This window comes from Polistes canadensis, unplaced genomic scaffold, assembly GCF_001313835.1.
Source record: "Polistes canadensis isolate GaletaPanama2010 unplaced genomic scaffold, ASM131383v1 scaffold_83, whole genome shotgun sequence".
Taxonomy (NCBI): Eukaryota; Metazoa; Arthropoda; class Insecta; order Hymenoptera; family Vespidae; genus Polistes; species Polistes canadensis.
The window spans coordinates 473,949-497,176 of record NW_014569630.1 but is presented as its reverse complement, the minus strand read 5'-3'; the positions used below and the strand labels follow the sequence as shown (position 1 = coordinate 497,176).

The following is a 23,228-nucleotide window of genomic DNA, read 5'->3' as shown; positions in this document are numbered from 1 at the left end:
TTATACTATCACAGGAATATCTTTGCTATTTACTTCAAATCATTCTTATTCATTTATTTTTTGATCAAACAAATAATGGAAATCCTAAGACGAACCTAAACCTTATCTATAATTCTTCATTTATTCCTTCTTTCTACGTGTGGGTTTCGTAGAATCAATGTTTTTTTTACTTCTCGATAGGAATACTATGTATCTATGGTTAATCAATTTTTTGGTTTAGGTTAAGTAATTATTTTTGAGAAAACAAATGACAGAACTCTAAAACGAATCTTAAACTTATCTATAATTCTTCGTTGTTTCTTCTTTCTATGTGGGTTTCGTAGAAACAATGTTTTTTTACTTCTCGATAGGAAGACATCGTATCCATGGTTAATCAGTATATTCTTGTTCTAATACTTCATTGTTCCTTTTTTTCTAGAATCAATGTCGTTTTACTTATTGATTAGGAAGACTTTGTATCCATTAATCAATCTTTTTTTTCAAATTAGGTAATATTTATATATTAGGTTATTATAGATTGATAGTAGTACAAAGATACGAATTCAATTTTGATTGTTATATTTGAGGTTATGTTAAAATGTTTTTTTAATTATGATTCGATTGTTACAACGCGAAGTCACAGCTCTCGTACTTTTCTTGACGTTGTTTTACGCAATGTTTGAGATATATTAAACTCATAGTTAAATTCTACTTACTATTTGCAAACTGCAGTAGTTCAGTAATAGCCATAACGTCAGTTTTGATTTCTGTATTTGAGGTTATATTATCGGTCGTGTAATTAAACATCATATGCGATACAGGAAACAAACAAACATGACTCTAAACCGAATTCTGACGGAATTCTGGGGCGTGGTTAATAAACATTGTAAATGCATTATTTATCAGATAAATATCGATACAACAGAAACGGGTTAATTGTTAACAATTATTATTCTTCTTGATCTGATTTTCGCAGATATTTTGTAGATATATTCGTTGTACCATCCAGAATAAGTGTTGTATTTTTTAAATCCAGCAATGGCGGCCATAATTTTGACTAGCCCTTTACGATTCTTTTGATCTTCGATTTTTTTCTCCCGGAGCTTTGTTAATTCGTTGAAGAAAGACGACGAAAAGGGGAAGGTTCTCACTTATTGTTAGAGCTTCTACTTTATAGTAGGAACCAAATCAAAATGGCGGCCTTTCGAGTTTCGGTAATGCTATGCCGCATGCTAACAAAACTCTAGGATAGAATTCACGTATGGTGTAACTTCTAACGAATAAAATAATATATTGTATTTAATTGTGACGAATCACACACGCGTATCAAATGCACGTAAATTCATCGATTCGCTAGAATATTCCTAACGGACATATTAAATTCATTGGAAATTCTCGTATGTGGTTTAACGTGTATACGATGTGTCGTCCATTTTTAATCTCGTATTCGATTTACAAATTTTATTTTCTTTCGATATAAATAAACCAAATACATTGTTACTCGATAAAATAATATTACAAATTGAAATGATAGATATACGTTTGTGTTAGATTATCCTTATCGACGTATTTAAATCGGTTTCGTATCTAATACAAAAAAAAATGCAATTAGCATTAGCATAGTAATCGTTATTCTAAGCATCAGTTAATTTTTTCCTAAGTTTTATCGTTACTCACTCGTTACAATATGATCAGATTAAATTTCTAGAGTGAAATTCCTAATTACAAATATGAGATACTAATCGTGATACTCAACCTCGTATTTACCGCATTCGACGCGTCACTGAATATACGATTATGGTAATATCATCTATTGCGTCACGCATCGGTAGAAACAGGTAGGGTGACTGTAGATTAATTCATTGGAATTATACAAGGTGTTTCAGACTTAAATGGTGATGGTGTACCAACCTTAAAATATGAATTATAAGACATAGAAAAGTGATCATCAATTTTCTTCGGCGTGGCTTATTGGAATATCATAAAGTTTAATGATTAGGAACGATTAATTTATTGGATGAGAACTGTTCGTATAAATTTCTTTCCGTAATTATTAGGTCAATATTTTTATGTTGATATAATAACAACATCGATACATATCGATACTTTTTAAATATCATCCGAAAAATTTTTTCGATTCGTTTAACATTTTCGTAGAACAAACATCATTAGACCACGTATTTGTTCGTTCATATCAAACTTATCGACAAATATTGCTTATGTATTTGTATAATGCCAATATTAATATACAACAATTAGGAGAATAAATTAATATTAAATTATCATACACTAATAAATTGATCTCTCTCTCTCTCTCTCTCTCTTCTCTCTCTCTCTCTCTCTCTCTTTATCAAACAAATATTCCAAACATAATACATAATTTAAGTTATTACATTTACTTTTGAGACACCTTGTATATTATCGTACCGTATGATGGTTGGTGTCCAATTGTTTGCAATTGCACACATCTAACTTATTTATCCAGGCTGTTTCGCAAATGGAAAACATTAACTCAAGTCGAGCAATCCAACTTAACGAAATGAAAAGCAAACGTTCAGATAACAAATTCGTGGATCAGAATTTGATAATATTATTCGTAGAACATAGAATGGGTGTTTGTTGAGTACTTAAAAAAATACTATTACAATGGCGTCCCTTGTCAATACTTTCCGATTTAAGAAGAAGACCTTTGAACTATCGATAAAAATCAGATAACCGTTAACGAATCAGAACGCAGTAAAGTTAGAAACGAGCAAAGATATGATCCATCAAACTTCTCACGGACTCTACCGAAAAACGTTTTACATTTTTTGTTCTGTTTATCTTAGAAGAAGAAGAAGAAGAAGAATAATAATAAGAAGAAAAGAAATAAAAGTCAGAAGCATTTGTTAAAACGAATACAAAACGGAAAGGGTATTGAATGAAATTCAGTTCATTAAAATAGAAAGAAAAACAAGTGGAATAAGAAGAAGTAGAAGAAGAAGAAGAAGAAGAAGAAGAAAAAGAAGAAGAAAAAGAAGAAGAAGAGGTTATGAACCGAATACTCTCGGCGTTTTCTACAAAATGGCGACCATCCGAGAAGAGAAAGAGAAGAGAAAAGAAACCAAAGATAGAACGAACGTTATCCAAACAGTAAAATAGAAAGGGAAGGGAAAAAGGGAAAGAAAAAAAAACAGAGAGAGAGAGAGAGAGGATAAAGAAATGAATTGAGTGTTCATTGTTGAACGGAAAGAAAAAGAGAGAGAGAAGAAGATGTATAGACGAACCTTCCGAAAGGTTGCTTGTACCCTTAGGAATGAAATAGCTAGGCCACGTTATTGTAGGATTTCCCTAATGCATTTGCAAAGAGGGAGCGAAAACTAGGGTTGAAGGAGGAGATGTAAGAGAAGAAGAAGAAGAAGAAGATGAAGAAGAAGAAGAAGAAGAAGAAGAAGAAAGGGAGGGGTAAGGGTGCATTTATCCAACCTATACAAATCAAAGTGAAATCGGTTTCGTCTTGCATCTTCGGAACTGACGATACAAGTCTGTGAGAAAATCAACCCAAAGAGAGAGAGAGAGAGAGATAGAGAAAGAGAGAGAGAGGAAAGAAAAAAAGGAATGAAGAAAAAAAAATAGAGAGAGAGAGAGAAAGAGAGAAGAATGAGGATAGAGAAAAGGATCGTAGAAGGCAAAAGGGAGCCAGGACAGGACGTTGGCAGTGGCGAGTCTCGTTGCCGAGGGGTTTTTCTCGTATCATGGGTCGAAGAGAGGGAAACGAAAGAGAGAGAGAAAGAGAAAGAGAGAGAAACTGGTGTCGGTGAAAGGGAGAGAAAGATATAGAAAGATAGAGAAGGATAGAAGAGAAGAGAAGAACCCGCTGATCGAGAGGGGTGGGGGAGATGGATGGAGAGAAAGAGACAGAGAAAGAGACAGAGAAAGAGAGAGAGAGAGAGAGAGAGAGAGAAAGCATGGAGGGGTGGTAAAAGAGCGGCGTTCACGAATAGAGGGGAGTTTGCGACTCGTAACCCGGCAGGAAGGCGACCCGCTCTCTCCGGTGGCTTGATAGAGAGAGAGAGAGGGGAAGGGAGGGAGGAGAGGGATAGAGAGAGAAGGAGAGAGAGAGAGAGAGAGAAAGAGTTCATCGATGTGTTGGTACGTACGATGTGGCTTCTCGTTGTGTTACGTGCTACCTAACGAACTGAAAGAAAGAGAGAGAGAGAGAGAGAAGAGAAACTGGGGTAGTATAAATGGGGGGGAGGGTTCGAGGAAGGGACAGGGGGGTTGTATGGAAACAGGGGAGAGAAAAGCATGATATCCATGAGTTCAGAATGAAGGGAACAAAAAAGGGAAGAAAGCGATGGAAGCGAAATTCTTCTGGATAGGAAGAACAGCACAGTAAGCAGAGTATATCAGAGCATAGTACAGCAAGCAAGCAAGCAAGTAAGCAAGCAAGCAAGTAAGCAAGCAAGCAAGCAAGGAAGGAAGGCAGACGAGGCGAGCAGGCATGCCGGTCGAAGGTGCGCGCGAACGCACGGGTGACGGGATAAGAGGAGTGGAGAGGAAGGGAGGGGAGTGAGAGAGAGAGAGTGAGAAAGTGAGTGAGAAGGGGCAGAAGGGGAAAGCAAGAAAAGAACGAAAGAGAGAGAGAGAGAGAGAGAGAGAGTATTCGAGGACGGTGGGATAAAACGAACATTAGTTGAAATGAGAAAGAGGAGTTGAGTGAGCGTTGGTGTGGGACAAAGAGGGGAACCTAGCGAAGGGATGAAGGAAGGGACTGAGGGAGGGGAAAGGGCATAGCCCAGTGGAGGAGCGCTCGGCTGGCGTTCGTTGGAGAGTTAGGTTCAGTTTGGCACGAGTTGCCGTGGTACTCGGTCGTTTGTATTACGTTAGCTTCTCTGCTGCCGCTGCGTGAGTTCTCACCACTGTACTCTCCTCTCTTTCTCTCTCTTTCTTTCTTTCTTTCCCTACCATATCTATCCTACCCCAACCCCCCTCGCAACAACCCATCCCCTACCACTATAACATTACCACCACCACCATCACCACCATCATAACCACCCCACCACCACTACCACCACCATCTCCACCACTACCCCACAATTCTCTGGCACCCGCCGAGCAAGTCTCGATGCCTTCCTCGTCGTCGTCGTCGTCGTCACCGTCGTCACCGTCGTCACCGTCCTCGTCGTCATCGTCGTTGTCATCGTCGTCCTCGTCATTATTTCTATCCCTGTCGTCCATAACAGTAGTAATAGTAGTAGTTGTTGTTGGAATAGTATTAGTGGACCGCCGTTGGCCATTAGTTGTGAAAACTGCCGCGCGGTAGTACTTGGCGCTGTTGTACGGCTCTACTTTTCGTCACCGTCTCTCCGCGCTCGTCGTAACCGAGAATATTCGAGTCTCGTTTCTCGTATCTCAAATGGACGAGTAGTAGACTGGATTATTATTGGAACAGTGCATAAACCAATGGAATAATTATGAATCTTCTGTACGTCTAAAAGGTACGTTAGTTTCTTATTTTTTTCTTTTCTTTTCCTTTTTTTTTTTTCTCTCTCTCTTTTCTTTTCTTTCCCCTATCGTCGAGAGGAGAGGGATGTTGTGTTTCGTGAACACACACAGCTCTCTCTTTTATATACAAGAAGACTTACAGTAGTTTTCTATAAAAGTGTGCGTCTGTCTGTCTGTGTTGTTTATGTATGTGTATATCAGAATGAGAGAGAAAAGTATACATGTATTTTTTACATGTGTCTCTGCTGTGTGTGTGATTGATTCTCTCTACATGTCTCCCGCTGTCTCTCTGTGTAATACGTGCATTAAGAGAGAGAGACCCGCATAATGTAAGTAAGTGTGTGTGTGTGTTATATACATATACATATATATGTGCAATATATATAATACACACAGTTGCAAGAGTTGCACGCGATAACGCGCCTGCAGACGGCGGAGGCCACTCCGCGTACCGCACAAAGGAAAGTAGGAGGAGAAGGAGGAGAACATGGTAGCGATGGTGGTGGTGATGGTGGTGGTAGTGATGATGGTAGTGGAGGTGGCGGTGGAGGTGGGACGGGACGGGACATGATTGACGCCGCGGCGGCGCAGAGTAGTGAGAGGGGCGGGTGGGGGGGGGTTGAATGGAAATGCAATTCTTTTATTTTTTTTTCATTTTGTTTTTTGTATCCTTTTTTTTTTTTATCCTTTAATTTTTTTCCTTTTCTCTATACGACAAACATAACATACACATCGTTAGAAAAGAACGCAGGCAGACAGGACGAAGGAGGTGGAGAATAATGAGAAGGAGGAAAAGGAGGAGGAGGAGGAGGAGGGCATCGAAGAACGAACAGAGAACAGCACCGGTGGGGGGTGCCCCTAACTGTGCATGTATGAAACAACGTAGTAGTAGTAGTAGTAGTAGTAATATATTATATATTTATACGAGATCGAAAAAGATACATAGCTCTCTCTTGGCACTGTCGTATTCCTCCACCAACTTCTTCTTCTTCTTCTTCTTCTCCTCCTCTTCGTAGTCGTCTTCGTTGGTTGTTGTTGTTGTCGTCTTCATCGTCTTCTTCTTCTTCTTCTTCATTGCATCGTTTCTCATGCATGTGTATATACGTGTGTGTGTGTGATCTGGCGGTCTTTTACGCACGCGCATAAACACTTATGCACATTTCTAAAGATAATGCCAGAAGATTAGTGTAATTGTAATGATGGCAATGCCAGTAGCAATAACAATAACAATACTAATTGTAATAATAGTAATAATAATAATAGTAGAAGCAATAGTAGTAGTAGTAATAGTAGTAGTAGTAGTAATAGTAGTAGCAGTAGTATAGTAGTAGTAAAGTAGTAGTAAAGTAGTATTAGTAGTAGTAGAGTAGTGACCGTATTGGAGAGCAGCATACAGCAAACTCGCCGGTTGAACACAAGCAACTTTGAGAGGGGAGAAGGACGGAGAGGGCGGTTCCTCCGTCTCTTTATCTCTCTCTCTCTCTCTCTTTTTCCCTTTTAAACCTGAACCCAAGAGAGAGAGAAAGTTGTATGGTGCGCGCGCGCGCACACACACACATTACCCTAACTCACGTTCATACGTTTGCGAGCGCCCTCGTGCGATCTATCCGTCCATTCGTCTTTATCTTCCTCTCTTTCTCTCCTAATTCAGGGTTTTCCTCTTCCTCTCCCCCTTCTCTTCTCTTCCCTTCCCTTCTGGAATCACCCCTCTTCCTCTCTCTCTTTCTCACTCTCTCTCTTTCCCCTTCTTCTTCCGCCTTTCTCGCGCACACGTAGTAGATACTTTTTGTATTTGCTGATTTTTTTTTTTTTCCTTCAACATAAACTCACTTCTTCTCTCTCTTCTTCTTGGTTTTCTTCTTTCTCCGTTGTGTTCATGTGTTCTGTTCCGTTCCCGTTCTGTTCCCGTTCTGTCCGAGGACAACAAATATCGTGAGAGTAAGTAGGAAGGAATAGTAGGAATAAGGGATAAGAGAGAGTAAAATGAGATAGAGAAAATGATATTGAATGGTAAAATGAAAGTGGTGGGGGTAGAAGAAGGAGGTGGCAGAAGAGGTGGTCGAGAAGGTGGCGTGAAGAGGAGGAGATGAGAGGAAGGCAAAAGTTGTTTTCTTCTTTGCGTTATCAACTCGTTGCATTTCCGATCCAAGCCGAAGACGATCCCCCCCTTTCCCCTTCACCCTCTCCGTTCCCCACGATAATGATACGTAGTATACCAAGTTGAATTTTAAATGCGTACATTTATAACTTTAAACTCGGAGAAAAGATAAATAATAATAATAATAATAATAATAATAATAATAATGTGCGGGATAGTAACGAGGACAAAGATATTGGGAGGAATTCGATATCGTTAACGAAATACCGTTTTTTTTTTCTTCCCTTTTTTTTTGTAAAAGATTTAAACATGATATATAGTTATACTTCTTTTGGCGGGCGTTTTGGAAAGATGAAGTTAGATGCGACCGAAAAATCGACACCACGAAGTTGTCGATATTAACGATGCGCGCGCAAATTGAAGTTATTTTTGAGGTTATAAAGGTTATATTTCGTTTTGGTACGCTTAAGAAGTATAACTTCTTACGTGCGTACATAAGTACAGCACATCAGTTTTGTTTTTCTTTTTATATATAAAATATACTTGCGATCTCGTTGTTTGAGATGCAATTTGATAAACGATGGAAAAATTTGGATTAATGTTATGTTAGAGAAAATAGGAAGGGAAATTGTTGTTTGAAATGAAATTTGTGTTTGGCTCGCATTAGTTGATTAGTAACAAAGATAAGAGAATATAAGTATACGTGAGTAAACAAGAAAATAAAAAGAGAGAGAGATATATATATATATAGAAGTCTGACAAGTCGTATATGTTTGATAGAAAATGATATTACAATTTGAAAATAGAAGAAAAATGTACATTCAAGTTTTCATCATTGTAAGTGTTCTTGAGAAAAGAAATCCTAAAGAAATATTAAAATAAATCTCATGTTTTTTCTTTTTAAATATATCAACATTATACATTTTTTACTAATATAAAAACGAGATATAAATTATTAATATATATTACTATAAAAAAATATAATATGTCTCAGAAATACAAAACTCTACTCTCTCAATTTTCATTGACATGTAATTGAATTAAAAGTTGAAAATTTCTAATGTCTTACGAGGGTGAGGTGGGAACAAAAATAAAAATCTAGGGAATAAAAAGAAAACTAGAAAAGTTAGAAAGAGATAGATAGTGCGAGAGAGAAAGAGAGAGAGAAAAGGAAACGATCGAACGTTTTCTCAGCCAGGTCGCACATTTTTCTTGGTCCTTCGACTTGGTCGCTAGGTTACTTCGAAACTCTCGTTTTATATAGCATCATCCTCGTCCTTGTCGTCCTCGTCCTTGTCGTCCTCGTCCTTGTCGTCCTCGTCTTGGTCGTCTTCGTCAACGTATAGGGTCGTCTCGTTCCCATCTATCTTTCCTTTTCTTTCTTTCTCTTTTCTTATGGGGAAGGGAGGGGTTTAACGCTCGCATGCGTATTGAAACTACGTTTATACGGGGGGTAGGAGGTAAGGGGGTAGGGGGGGAGAGAAAGAGAGATCAGGGAACAGCTGGGGGGGTCTAATCTGTAACTCGGAAAAAGGTACAAAGGGAAAAATAGAGAAAGACGAGTACACGATAAGAGTGGGGAAATAAATAGAACAAAATTCTCGCGAATAAAATAAAATATTTCGGTTAAATGAAAATCTACGAAATAATAAGTTCGAACAAATTCGAATTATTTTCAAAGAAAAATCTCTCGATGATCTAGAAAAATAAATTACATCTCGTTAACAGTTGTTTCTTAAAAGAATCTTTTTTAATTCATATTAGTTTTTTGTTTTTTTTTGTTGAGAAAATGTTGTACCCTACTACTGAGAGGAGGGTTGAAATGTCTTCCCCCCCCCTTTCTACGATTGTGTAGAATTTAAAAAAATAACATCGTCGTCCCGTTTACTTGGCATTCTAATCCAAAAAAAAAATCATCATAGTCTGAAATATTATTGCAAAATAATAATGATATGGAATAATAATTGCGTAAGGGTGTTTGTTAATGTAAAATTGATCCCATGGAATTTGCCGAATGAGATATTGAATTCTATTACTTTAACTTATAAACAATTCTCTATTACTTTAATTAAAATCATTTGCATCATGATTCTACTTAAGTTTCCATGTTCAGTATCGAATGACGTTTAAATTGAGGGTTAGCCCGTATATCTCACCGTTCATTGTCAAATACTCACGCACAGATCGAAAAACAAACGTGTTTCATATGCGGATGCAAATAATAACGTGGGAGGTAGGGAGGAAAAGGGGGGTTTTATTAATTATGTAATTTGTTTAAGAGATACACATAAATTGATGCGCGTATTTGTACTACTTTAACGCTAAATGCAAATATTTTTGTTAGTTGTTTTTGTTTTGCATTTAATATAATATATTAGGATTACGAACGAAATGAATTATCGTTGCAGTAGTCATTGAATCATTACTTTCATGCTATTTATATCTTTGAAAGTATTCTAAATCCCCCTAACTAACAGTTTATGTACACCATTTAATATTACGATCGATCAAACGTAACACAAATTAATATTATTTAATGTAAAATTTTGTAAATTACAAATTTGAAACTTGTTCTACAAAAAATTTCATACGATTTGAGTAAAAAAAAAAAATTCAAATTTTTATTCATAATTTTGTTTTCCCCCCTATTTTCTATTTTTTTTTATATATTTTCTTTCAGGATAAGAATTAAAATGCGTTAAAATGCTGGACAAGATATCCTCTTTCAATTTTAAACTTCGAAAAAAAAAAATAAAATAAAAATACTTGTCGAGAGTTTTGTAATCGTTTGTGATCGAAGTCACGTCGATAGGTACCTACGGTTTCAGACTAAGAAAACAGCAGCCTACTGAATAACTTCTACGAATAAATATAATCTAAACATCAAACAACGACAAACATTTGCAAAAGCCAATGTAAAAGTTTTAACTCGTAAAAACAAAACCTTTCCAGCGTGTCCACGTATTTATTATCTATACAAAAATACGTATATCCGCGGGTGGAAAGATAAAAATTATTCTTGATCTCTCGAAACCAATTAAACGCGGAATTCTAATGATACCTTTTTAAATCATTTTTATCAAAGAAATATTTTGTTCCTATTTTAAATCGGAAACATCATTCACGTTCTTATTTCATTATCACAAAACGTCGAATTTAATTCCAATTAATATCAGTCATTAATTGTACCTGATCAAATACGCGCGATAGCGGGGGGGTAAATGAAAAAATTAAAATTATTTATATTACAAAATAAATCATCAAATACGTTTGTAATATCATTTCAGTTGATTCGTGCCACTGTTATTAATTAAAAAAGTAAAGAAATACTAATTAACATATTTTATTTAATTTGACATAAGTGCATAAACTTTAATCTAAACATTATCTAGCAATGCAATTATCTCAAATATTGAAAGAAGAAAATAACATTCACTCGTACCCCATTTTTCTTTTCAAACACTTAATAAAAACTCCATCTCTCAAGTGGAATAATTTTATCTTCATTTATCTCGTTAAAAAATTCGATTATCCGAGTTTTTAAATTTTTCCTTGATCACCCATCCGCCCCCCCTCCCTCCCTCCACCAATATTTAATTCATTGAATTTATTTTTTATTTCTTTGTCATTCTTGTTTTCTGTTTCTTTGAAGCTTACTATGGCGCACGGGAGAATTTTGCTTCTTTCTTACACGAAGTATCCTCGATATAAATAGACGTTAGAGTGTCGAGAACGCGTCTCTAAACGTTCTTATATATATATAACTATTCAAAGACGTTTGCTCGAAGGTGTGGAGAGGGGTAGAAGGGTGAGGGATATGGGTGTGAAGAAAATGAAAGAATTTATATGACTAGATGATCCTTTATATCACACGTATATATGCAAATACGTACACCCAACGTACTTTATTGAATTGTCGTACAAAATTCGTATCAATTGAAAAGAAAAAGAAAAAGAAAAAAAATAAATGAAAAGTTTTAAGCTACGCGTTCGTATCTCGATATAATACGTGCCGATTATTATATTTTGAATGGAAAATATTTCTTTCTCGAATCGGTAGGAATTTTCTGAACTATCTAATCCAATATGGCGACCGTCTGGAGAATCACATGATCGAAAGTAAAAAGGTTTGTGATAAATGTTATTCGTTATTAAAAATATATGAAATTTTTGAACGTATTTTCTATATAAGTCAATATGTGTGCGTATGTTAATATTTTGTATAATTAAAATAATGAATGTAATTAATGTATATAATTCGGCGCGAATTTGCCGAGCAACGCGATAAATAGGTTAACTTTTATCCAATATATGGTATCTGTTTAATATTGGGTATCATATTTTTTAATTTATCATGTTTTACAATAACTTTAACGCACATAAAATTGACTATTAGCATACGCCAATTAATTTATTATGTTATAATTTACGGACAACCAAGTAAACAGGCAAATTCTAACTAATATAAAATCTTGCGATATTGCATACCATATTTTCAATTCTTCATTTTTCATTAGAAATTCAAGATAACTCTTAAATTTGTAGAAACTTTACATTTACAGTAAATACATTTGTACAATCAAGTATTTTAGAGTAAATTTCAAAAAGATATAAATTGACAACGTTTATATATGTGACACGTGCATATCCAATGGAACTGATGCACACGAAATTGTGCAATCGACTGTTATATCTTATTCTCCTGTTATCAATTTTTATACATAAATAGATATTCGTGGGGAAGCTGAACAAGGAGACTGGAAGTTCAATGGATAAAGCAGTTGCCTTAAAAGCGAAAGATCCTGAATTTCGAGTCCTCCCGGTCTCAAAAAGAAAATTTTGCAGGGGGGGGGGGATTATGTTACATAATATGCGAAAAGACAAAAGTTCGAAAATTTTCTCGAAAATGAGAATTTGTAACAGAATCACGTGATGTGCAAGGAAGTGGCACGCGCGATCTTTGTTTTATGTTTTTTAAATATCTTTATTTAAAAAAGAAAAAAGTAAACATTTTGACAGAAGCATAAGTTATACCTCCAGGGGGTGGTCATTATTTCGTGGCCACCCTCTCTCCGTACATACGAAATGCACAAATAATATCAGGGAGGGGTGGCCATCACTCGAGGCAACCCTCACCGCCCATCACTACGTCATCATGACGTCATCTCCACACAAAAATTAATTTAAATAAAATTAATTTTTATATTTTCGAGACCGAGAGGACAATTTACTCGGTTCGTGGACAGCTGTTCTACTCATTGATCTATGCAGGATCTTTATTTAACACGTTAACACATAAACATATATTTATATTTAACAATTGGTAATAAGAAAAAATACCTTTACATTGCACTATATTTTTTATTTTTTTCTTTCTCTTCATATATTCGGATATATGTTTTAAATTTTGCACTTACATTATAAAAATAATTATAATATTGATTATTTGATTTAATTTAACTATATTTTATTAATTTCATTATTCTCTCGTACCCCTAAAGTATTTATTATATTTCTTTAATGTGAATCTAATTTTTAACATAGATTAACATTTAATTTATAAAAAAGAAAATACGTTAAAAAAAAACGTATTACATTATTATCAAGTCGCAATTTTGTGTTGATAATCCATTGAATATTTTATGATTATCCTACTAGTTGTCAGGAAACTTTAGAAAGTACTCAGATATCATAGGAATTGGATATTCCTTCCAACCTATTCCAATAGTATAAGGTGTACCTGCCTGTAACAGGAATAATGCATTCTTAACTCCAATCATTACACCTTTATTCAATCCTCTTCTAACAAGCAACCCCTCAATCCCCTCATCCTCATCTTTTTATTCCTCTTCTTCTTCTTCTTTCCTCTTGAACATTCTATTTCCTTATCGAACGTACAAAACTGATCGCCATTGATTCGGTCGGTCCTTATTCTCATAACGATGCACTTGATATTTTCTTTGATCGTAATCGTTGGGATGTATGTTGTATCAAAAAGATGTAAATTGGCAACGTTTATATCTGACACGTGTGCATCCAATGCAACTGGTAGCACAGGTCGGTAACGAGTAACCGCGATAAAGAATCGTGAGATACGATCAGAGATCTGTAGGATTAATCGGTATTGAAGCATATATACATATACATATACATATATATATATAGATATATATGCGAGGGTTCATGATGTGTATACATAGGAGAAAAGCCGATAAAATAGGAGGTGGATCAGTAATAATGCAGGATAATTAGAAATAGTTTTGACAGTGAAACGTAAAAACGATTCGAAAGAAGAAATGACAAAATGTTTTAATTTTTAAACGAACGATCAAACCGAGTGGGAAAATGAACATAACATGACACGACACATCGTCCACAATAGGGGTTATACAAATACGCACACGTACACACACACACAAACACAGAGAGAGACGCACTTACGTACATACATAAGCTTTAGCATCAGATCGATCACATGGGGATGGGGATAGGAGGGTGGGTGGGGGTGAGCAGGGGAATATTGGAGAAAGAAATAAAGGAAGAAAATGAAGAAGAAAAAAACAATTCTTCGTGAAAATGTAACGAGCAACGATTATTATATACCACCGGTGGTGTCTTAAAACACAACTGACATAAATTGATTGGAAATGAATGAACATTTACTGAGTAATATAATATAATTAACGAACAATATAATTGTATATTTTATAACGAGTTATAAAATTAAAGTAATACGGGAATAATAACAATGAAGAATGTGAGAATAAAGAAAAACAATACGAACAACCCCTTCCCCCCCCCCAACCTTCGAAAACCCCGTATCATTGAAGTTAGGGATAATTGGATAAGAATCACGTGTTTTGTGTTATTTCGAATTGAATAAAAAGAGGGTCCTCCGCCGACTTATCGCGGCTTCGTAAAATAACGCGATATTCGATCAATAACAGGCAGGTAGTGTATTCGTCGGTATGCATGCTCATAAATACGCATACGAGAGGGACGTTCGATGGCCCTGCTGGCTGGTTGTCGGTGCTCGGAGCTGTGCTGTGCTGTGCTGTTCTGTGTTCTGTTCTGGTGTATTACTACTGTGTGCTGCTATGGTGGTGCTGCTGCTGCTTCTGCTTCTGCTGGTAGGGTGATTTGGGGTGGGGATACCAAGGGAACTACGAACGGTTGGATAAAAGTAGAAAAAAAAAAACAAACAAAAAAGATGAAGGTATTTTCTGATCTTGCGGACTGTCATGGAGATATACCTGGGGAGGGGTAAGGGGAACGGATGGATAGGTCATCGCACAAATCATCGAACAACCAACAAGTCGTCGAATAGAAGAAGCATGTCGCATGTCCATTCATTTTTCTCTATCCTTTTTCCTTCTTCTCTTCTCTTTTCTTTTTTACCCTTCTTCATTTTTCTTCTTTTTCTTTCTTTCTTTCTTTCTTTCTTTCGCACTCTTTCTCTCTCACGGATTCTTTCAACACAAGAATGGCGGGTCTACCGCGACGAGCGGGACACAACCAACGGGATTCTAGCTACCTGAGAAACCTTCGGGAAAGTGGGTTAAGCGATTGTGTGTGTGTGTGGTTTGTGTTTGTGTGTGTCCCACACGGGACGACACAACCGGTGCACACAACACACCACCGTTCGCATGTATTGCGATTAGATACCTCATTGCGAATAAAAAACCGATCCCTAAACAAAATATGAAAGACAGTATCGTTATTATTTCGAATTTGATTTTATTCATTTTTCGTATTTTCATTTGAACAATCTAACGATCTATCTCAATTCGCATTAATCTTATTATTGAAATTAATGTAACTTTGGATACGAGTTGGTTATTATTGATATTATACTTTTTGTCTCTTTCAGTTTTCTCCTAACGAACGGTCAACAAAAGGCCTCAGGAAGAAAAAGAAAAAAAAAAAAAGAGAGAACATGGCAGGGGTCGGAAAGAGAGCTCTTTTACGGGACGTGAATCCCTATCTCATCTGTCCTCTATGCAGAGGATATTTGATAGATGCGACAACGGTCGTAGAGTGTTTGCATTCTTGTAAGTAAAATTATATTTGCGAATGATATATTAATTTGTGTTTATTTTTTATTCTCTATAACCCTTTTCCTCCTCCCCCAACCCCAATCCCCCTAATAATTATTCGTTGCCGTGTTAAAATCAAATTGGTTTGATATGAAATTATATTTCCATAAGTTATCATGGGGAGGGGGTGTGTTATAGAGAATAATTATTAATCAATCGAAACAAACAAACAAATATTTATCATACCATTCGATTGTCTACAGTTTGCAGAAGCTGTATTCTAAAACACTTGAACAAAGAGGCACGGTGTCCTACTTGCAATCATGCGTTGAACAAGGCTAAGCCAAACATCAAGTACGTTAACGATATATCCTCCTATCGATTAAATTGCAAACACTTTTGATATAATATTTCGTTAATTTATATATAATAAATGAACAATATATTATTTGTTTTGTGTTTCTCTCTTTAGAGCTGATAAAACATTGCAAGACATCGTGTACAAAATAGTTCCTGGAATTTATCACAAAGAGATGAGAAAAAGAAGAGAATTTTATCGAGGACATCCCCAATATGGTAAATAGAATTGTTTCATATTATTTTTTTAATACGCGTATGTGTATACGAAACAGAACACGATAATTTCATGGGGTTTAAAATAAAAGTTCACGGGATGAAGAAAAAATTAAAAAAAAAAAAAAAAATGAGAGAGAGAGAGAAAAAGATGAATGCGTAACAACAACAATGTCAAATCTCGTATCCTCTTCCTTTTCAAATTCAGCAGATGCCGCGACTCCGGAGCAACGAGGGGAAGATGTTAGCGGTCGATTAATCTTTGCGCCTGAAGACGCAATCAGCTGTAGTCTCGAGTACCTTCCACCTGGTGCCGATCCCTTGACGATTTTGTCGAGTACAAACGAACCGGATCATTCGTCTAACAATAATGTTAATAATAATAATAACAACAATAACACTATTAACAACATAACCAACAACAACAACAGTACCGTTAATACCAACACCAACAACAACAATAATAATAACCCTAGTAAAAACAATAGTAATAATAACAATACCACGAAATACAGAAGGTATCTTCAATGTCCTGCTATGGTTACCATGGGACATCTTAAAAAATTCTTAGCCATGAAATATCTGATCGATATGACCAGACACACTATCGAAATATGTCATCGAAGGGCACCCTTACCGGAACATTGGACACTCATGGACATCGCTTATATCTACGCGTGGAAAAGGGTAAAGATTTTTCTTTTTATTTTTCATTCAAGCTTTCAATAATAACAACAACAATAACAACAATAAAAAAAGAAACAGCCCTCTTCTTATTCTCTGATATATTATTCGTTAGAATGAAAATGAAAATGAAAAAAAAAAAAAAAAAAAAAAAAAAAAAAAAAAGAAACCGCTTAAACGCGGACACTATCGTTGCCGATCCATCTTCCAGGTAAAACCCTTCAGGTCAAATTTTCAACCATCAACCAACTTTCACCCTCTCGTTCTTTCCTATACTTGGTAATCATTTTTGGCATATGGGTGTATGTAGTTTATTTGGAAGGTGAATCGACCGGTTTTAACAATGTTCCTTCTTGCCGGAAATTGAATGATTTATTGTGTACCGTACGATTTTGCATTTCGCTTGTTTTTCTTTTTTATTACAGAACGCACCAATGAGATTTTTTTATCGAGTCGCACAAGAGGAACAAGCTTTGGAAGCACCCCAACACGAGAGGCCGTCGACCCCTGGATTGGGTGCCAGTTTACCACCGATTGATAATTTGGTCAACGCGAAGGACGAGAACGAGGAGAAACAGAAGAATACGAAGATCGAAAATAAAGTCGAGACCGAAGAGAAGAACCAAGATTCGAAGAAGGATGACGATGTAACCAAGGAGAAAAATGAAAATGAATTGCCGAAGAATAAATCACCAATGGCAACAACAACAACAACAACAACAACAACAACAGCAGTAGAGACTACTTTCGATAGCTCGAAAAAACCTAAAATTATCAAAGAAGAACAGAAGGTAATGGATATATCATCTTCGGTTGTTGATAGAAACCTATCGACAACCTCGACGTCTACCGTGATAACAGTGACGTCAACGATCGGTACTGTTGTATCGTCATCGAAAACCAGCAGCACAGTTGCGAAAACAACTACGTCCTCTTCAACTACGAAACCTCTAACAATTGCTACTGATACAGCAGTTGTTAATTCGGTTGCATCTAAAACTGTGGTCCCGCTTACGTCTACAACGACTACGGCTACGGCTACGACTACGGCTACGGCTACGGTTACGACAACAGCTTTAACTGTGGTTCCAACTATATCTACAACTGCATCTACAGGTACAAGTACGAGTACGACTACGGCTACAACGATTCTGACATCGCCAACAGTGAATACAGTGTCCACGACGACGACGACGACGAGTACGACAACAGCTTCAACTAATACGACGATAACATCTACGGTTAACGAAGACGGGAATAAACTGATCAAAACGCCAATTAAAATATTGAAAAATTCCGATGGAAATTACGAGGTGTTGAGGGGTTCACCCACTCATTATCATTCCAGAGAACAGAATTCTAATTCTTGCGACGTCAAAGGCACGAGCCCTGAATTTAGTGTTGTAAGTATAGGGGATGGACAAAATTCCAACGGAGTGAAAATAACTCTTAAACAATGCTCAGTTGCTAATAATAATTCGAAAAAACCAAAAGTAATAAGTAATGTTTTGTTACACTGTGGACAGGTTGACAGGGAACCATCTGGTGGATTGCTATTCCAACATCTTCAGAAAGATAAGGAGAAACTACAAACTATGGAGAAACAAGAAAAGCACAAACGTAAAGTTACTTTCGTGGACAAACCAACTACGGTAAAGAGCATGCTTAATATGTCGAAAACTATTATTAAAAAGGCCGCCGAACAAAACGACAGGAAAAAACAATTCCTTCAAGGATTTCAATTGGCGGCTAAGGAACCGCCGCCGTCTATCGATAATTTACTTCTAGATAAAACATCGAAAATGATCAATGCGAACAATGCAAGTGTAGTTAGTGAAAATATTGCGCAAATTAATTCGATCGTTTGTAAGAAAGAACATAATAACGTTAAAAATAACGGTTTAGATAAAATCGATGGAATTATTGAGAAAACCAATAATATCGAGAATGGTAACGTCGGATTCGGAAATTCAATGAACGATAAAAAATGCATTAATAATACGATAATGAGTGTCTTTCCTAATATGAAATCTAATAATGTTAATAACAAATCGTTTATCGATACCGAGACTCGCGTAATAGGTATGAATGCTAATAGAAATATAAATGTAAATGCCAACGTTAATAATATCAATAATTCCGCAAAAATGGACGTTTATACATTCCCAAACGATCCACCCGTAGTCCCGGTAGGAGCCGTTAAAAGAAAATGTCCACCCGGTTTACCTATATCCGAAGTTAAACGTAAACGACAGCAAACGAGTCAAACGCAATCCGCGAAAAAATTGGCAAATATGCCAACGCCGCAAAATCTTCCGAAAACACCTAGAAAGTGTGCAACCGATCAACAACAACAACAACAACAACAAATGATATCACCAAAGAAACCTATGAACGTTGTTAATGATTCCGGTCCTAGTCGTGCAATTAATGTTACATCACCTAAAACCTCACCTCAATCTAATCAATTATTTTCTAACGACACGAGAAATTTATTGGACGGTTGTGGTTTAAATATTCCTGCGAGTTTAAGTATAACGTTAACTGCACCTAAATCTCCCGGTAATAGCGGTAGCATGAACGACATAAGTGATACTAAAGACAATCGAAAGAACGTTTTAGGAAAGGTCAATCCAAGTATTACACTTAACGATAGATGCGTCAATCCTTGTGAATTGAAAGCATTAAAGACTGGACAAATGAGGATGCCTGTTGCTCCCCCGCCAAAGCCAAGACAAACGAAACAACAAGTAGATCGCGATAATAATCATCCACGTCAAACTAATGCTTCCGGTAATAAAAGGAAACGAGGAGAAGAACCAAGAGATATATTGGATCTAAGCGGTGGTAAAAAGATGGATATACATCCTTTAAGAATACCACAACCGGTAAAAAAACTCAAAGCTAAATCGCCGATAAGAGAAAATATACCTGGGATGATCGATCAAGGACAAGTGGTTACATTGATGAGCGGGCATAGATACTACAGAGCACCACCTGGTTCTTTAACACCTGCAGCTCATCGTGTCAGTGATTGTCCACTTCCTACACCTGGACGTACTCCAGTTTACGCTTCAACCGGATTATCCAGCTCGATTAATGGGAATCGTACAAATTCAAATCTGACCACCGCTTTTCCAACCTTGAAAAGTCTTTTTGCTCTCAACCAAGCACCGAATCTTCAACAGTTTCAAATAGACACGATGTTGAGATTACCGCGGGCAGGAGTAGGAGGAGGGGGAGGAGGAAATAGTGGTGTTAGTGTTGTAGGTGGAGTAAGAGATAATACAATTCCAAATAACTATCTAACTAATAATATAGCAAATTCCGAAAGTGCTAGTGTTGGTGGTAATGTACCTGGTAAGAGTCATTTAGCTGCACAGTGTGCTCCAGTGAAACCCGCTAGATCCTCAGTTGCACCTTTAGCAGTTCCTATATCGAAACATCAATCCAACGAACGGACTGTGTCTAATTGCTTAAACAGAAATGATACCAATAAAAATGTGACACTTCGAAATAACGATACTTCATCTATAAATTCCGGAGATCTTGCTGAGAGACTTTCCGTTCAGCTAAGATACTCGCCAGCTCCTGAAAATAACGACAAATTCTCAGGTAGAAAAGATAACGGGAAATCTAGCAACAACGATGTCAAAAACGCGACGTCTCCTACAACCGCGACTGATCTTAACTTAGAATCGATTCCAGATAATTCAAACGAACGTAACAATTCTCCGAGTCAACAACAACAGCAACAACAGCCACAACAACAACAGCAACAGCAACAACAGCAGCAGCAGCAACAACAACAACAACAGCAACAGCAACAATACAATCGCGAAGCTGCCAGTCCAAGAGTATCATCAACAGCTTCACCATCTCCACCACCTAGTGAAAGTAACAGCAACGTTTGTAGCGATGAAAATAGAAATAGACAACACGAGGAGGACGGTACTGTTAATCGTTCGGATGATAACAACCGAAATGCCGATTTATCAGCAGCACCATTGAACGTTTTAAAAAATATTTCGAACACCGAGACCTGGAATTCAAAGTCTCCCGCAAGTCCAGATTCTAGTTCCGTCGCTCCTGAAAATAATCATCTTCCTAAGAATAATCCCAATAACGTTGATCAACTTCAAACTTCATCGTCTACACAAGAAACTGAACGTACTGTTAAAGTTAACGATTCGCCAACTAACAAATTGGAATCTAGCATAAACGAAAAATCATCCTTAGACTCGGATAAAGGTAAAATAAACTGTGGCAAATTATTGGACAACAAACAAATGAGCTCGGAAATGTTGCAGAAAAGATTTTTGGCGGTTTTCCCATCTAACGAATGGGCCAACAATCCGATTGCTGCCGAACATTTGGGTAATTTCTTAAAAAGTTTGAACGAATCTATTAAAACCGAAAACAATACGACGGACCAAACTAACGATAAGAAGACAAACGAGAGTGATAATAAGGATTGTGCTAAAGTTACGTTTGCAACGAACAATGAAGTGTCCTCGAATCAACAAAAGGAAATATTACAATCCGAACGATCATCATCGTAATCGTCGATTTGTTGGAACTATTTTCTTTTAATGATTTAACGATAACGAAGTTATCATATGAGGGGTCCATCTCTCTCAGTTTATGATTCTCAAGAACTCTTTACGAGTCAGACACTGCCATTTATTAACTTATCGTATGTATCTAAAAACGTATATTAATATACATAATAACTTTATTACCTGCTTTCATTGCCCAAATGCAATGTGCATTAGGTATATAAATATATTATATTAAACAAAAAAAGAGAAAAGGAAAAACAAAAAAATGAAAAAGAAGAAGAAGAAGAATATTTTGAAAAAGTGCGTAAAAACAAAGGTCGTGTCGAGAATAATGAACTAGGAGAAACTTTATTTTTTTATATGTGAAAACGTCTCTCACCGTTGCTATTACACATGTGGTATTGTATATGTAACTACTACACGTATACTTTAGCAATTTACACCTTTAAACTAAACTTTTTTTTTCTCTGTCACCTTCTACAAAATATTGATGATTTACGAATTGTATGATAACGTTTACTCTTTCTAAATTTATTATTATTATTATTATTATTAGTATTATTTTATTTTTTATTTTTATTTCTTTTTTTTAAATTATTAACTTACAAATTAATATATGTATATATATGTATATTCGATTAACTTGCATATAGTAAGAAAGTATCTCTTATCAAATAGTATAATTATTAATTTAAGTAATTAAGTATTATATAATTAAGTTGTTATACAGGGGGGAGGGGGAAGAAAAAAAAAGGAAAGAAGATACCTACTACTACGTTTATATGTAAGATATTCTCGCGTGTGTGTATGTATCGTTCGTCTAGCTTCAAAGAATTATACTTTATAAGTTAATTGCTCGATATTTACGTATTTTATTATATTGTAAAATGAATTGAAAAAAAAAAAAAAAACACAATGGAAGAAAGAAAGAAAGGAAAAAAAAAGAATACTCGTAATTAGTAAAAATTTGGCAATTAGAAAATGATCAATTATTATAATCCATAAGGATTCTTTAACGATATTGATTTATGCAATTAATTTCGATTAATTTTATAATTAACAAGATTTAGTTTGTATGAATTTGAATGAGCACCGCTGGCTGCTCAACATTTTGTTTTACAATTAGCACGTTCATATGCAAGATAAAATGCGAGAAGAAAAATATTCTACAGGTGCGAAACTAACGTTCGATGTTCCAGGCACTTTTAAGTTTTACTCTCCTAAAATATACCAATATTTTTACCGAGAAATTTCATCCGACAAAAAAATTAACTCGACTTTTTGAAGTTTGGTATATTTTTCTTTTATCAAATCATTTAATCATTCATTTTTAAACTCCTTGATTTTTACAATCAAAAAAAGTATTATTTAACAAAAATTGACACGAAATAAAATCTTTTTATAATAATTTTAAAAATGAATATAATTTAATTAATTTTATTTAATAGAGTTAATTAATTAGACAAATATAAATTGGTTTCTATTAGCTGTTGGTCTTTTTTTTTTTTCATATCGTGCACACATTATCTGATTAAAATGATCGATAAAATTATTCGAACATACAAAATTTACGATCAAGGACGTAAGAAAAAAGATTAGGGTAAGCTGAAAAAAAAAATTCGTGCGCGTGAAATTTTTATTCATCAATTTGAAACAATTACGAAATATTGTATAAAAATATACGATAGTTGGGGGTACGATAATTGAACAAAATTATCTAAAAAAAATTACTAATAAATTCTAAGATAAAAAGAAACAACAACAAAATACGTAATAATATTAAAGAAGAAAATCCTAATTTATTTTATT

The 23,228-nt window shown here is 35.6% G+C and overlaps 1 protein-coding gene across 3 annotated transcripts; it reads left to right on the top strand.

Moving 5' to 3' along the window:
- Positions 1–4,754: 4,754 nt before the first annotated feature.
- LOC106786812 (mediator of RNA polymerase II transcription subunit 13-like) lies at positions 4,755–22,330 on the top strand. 3 transcript variants are annotated; one of them, XM_014748598.1, is made up of 7 exons: positions 4,755–5,459; positions 15,435–15,615; positions 15,864–15,954; positions 16,073–16,176; positions 16,382–16,860; positions 17,283–18,260; positions 18,384–22,330. In XM_014748598.1, the coding sequence occupies exons 2-7, from the start codon at positions 15,501–15,503 to the stop codon at positions 21,417–21,419; spliced, it is 4,803 nt and encodes a 1,600-aa protein (XP_014604084.1). In that variant the 5' UTR covers positions 4,755–5,459; positions 15,435–15,500; the 3' UTR covers positions 21,420–22,330. The 3 variants fall into 3 exon arrangements, with proteins under 3 accessions (XP_014604084.1, XP_014604083.1, XP_014604082.1); XM_014748597.1 differs by having other exon boundaries at positions 16,385–16,860; positions 17,283–22,330; XM_014748596.1 differs by having other exon boundaries at positions 17,283–22,330.
- The last annotated feature ends 898 nt before the right edge of the window (positions 22,331–23,228 follow it).

What these genes read in the sequence shown, in the direction of transcription:
- LOC106786812 (XM_014748596.1), top strand. Translation starts at nt 15,501, where the DNA reads ATGGCAGGGGTCGGAAAGAGAGCTCTTTTACGGGACGTGAATCCCTAT. An exon ending in AAGGCTAAGCCAAACATCAA is followed by an intron (nt 15,955 to 16,072) that starts GTACGTTAACGA and finishes TTCTCTCTTTAG; the next exon opens with AGCTGATAAAACATTGCAAG. An exon ending in ATATCTACGCGTGGAAAAGG is followed by an intron (nt 16,861 to 17,282) that starts GTAAAGATTTTT and finishes TTTTTATTACAG; the next exon opens with AACGCACCAATGAGATTTTT.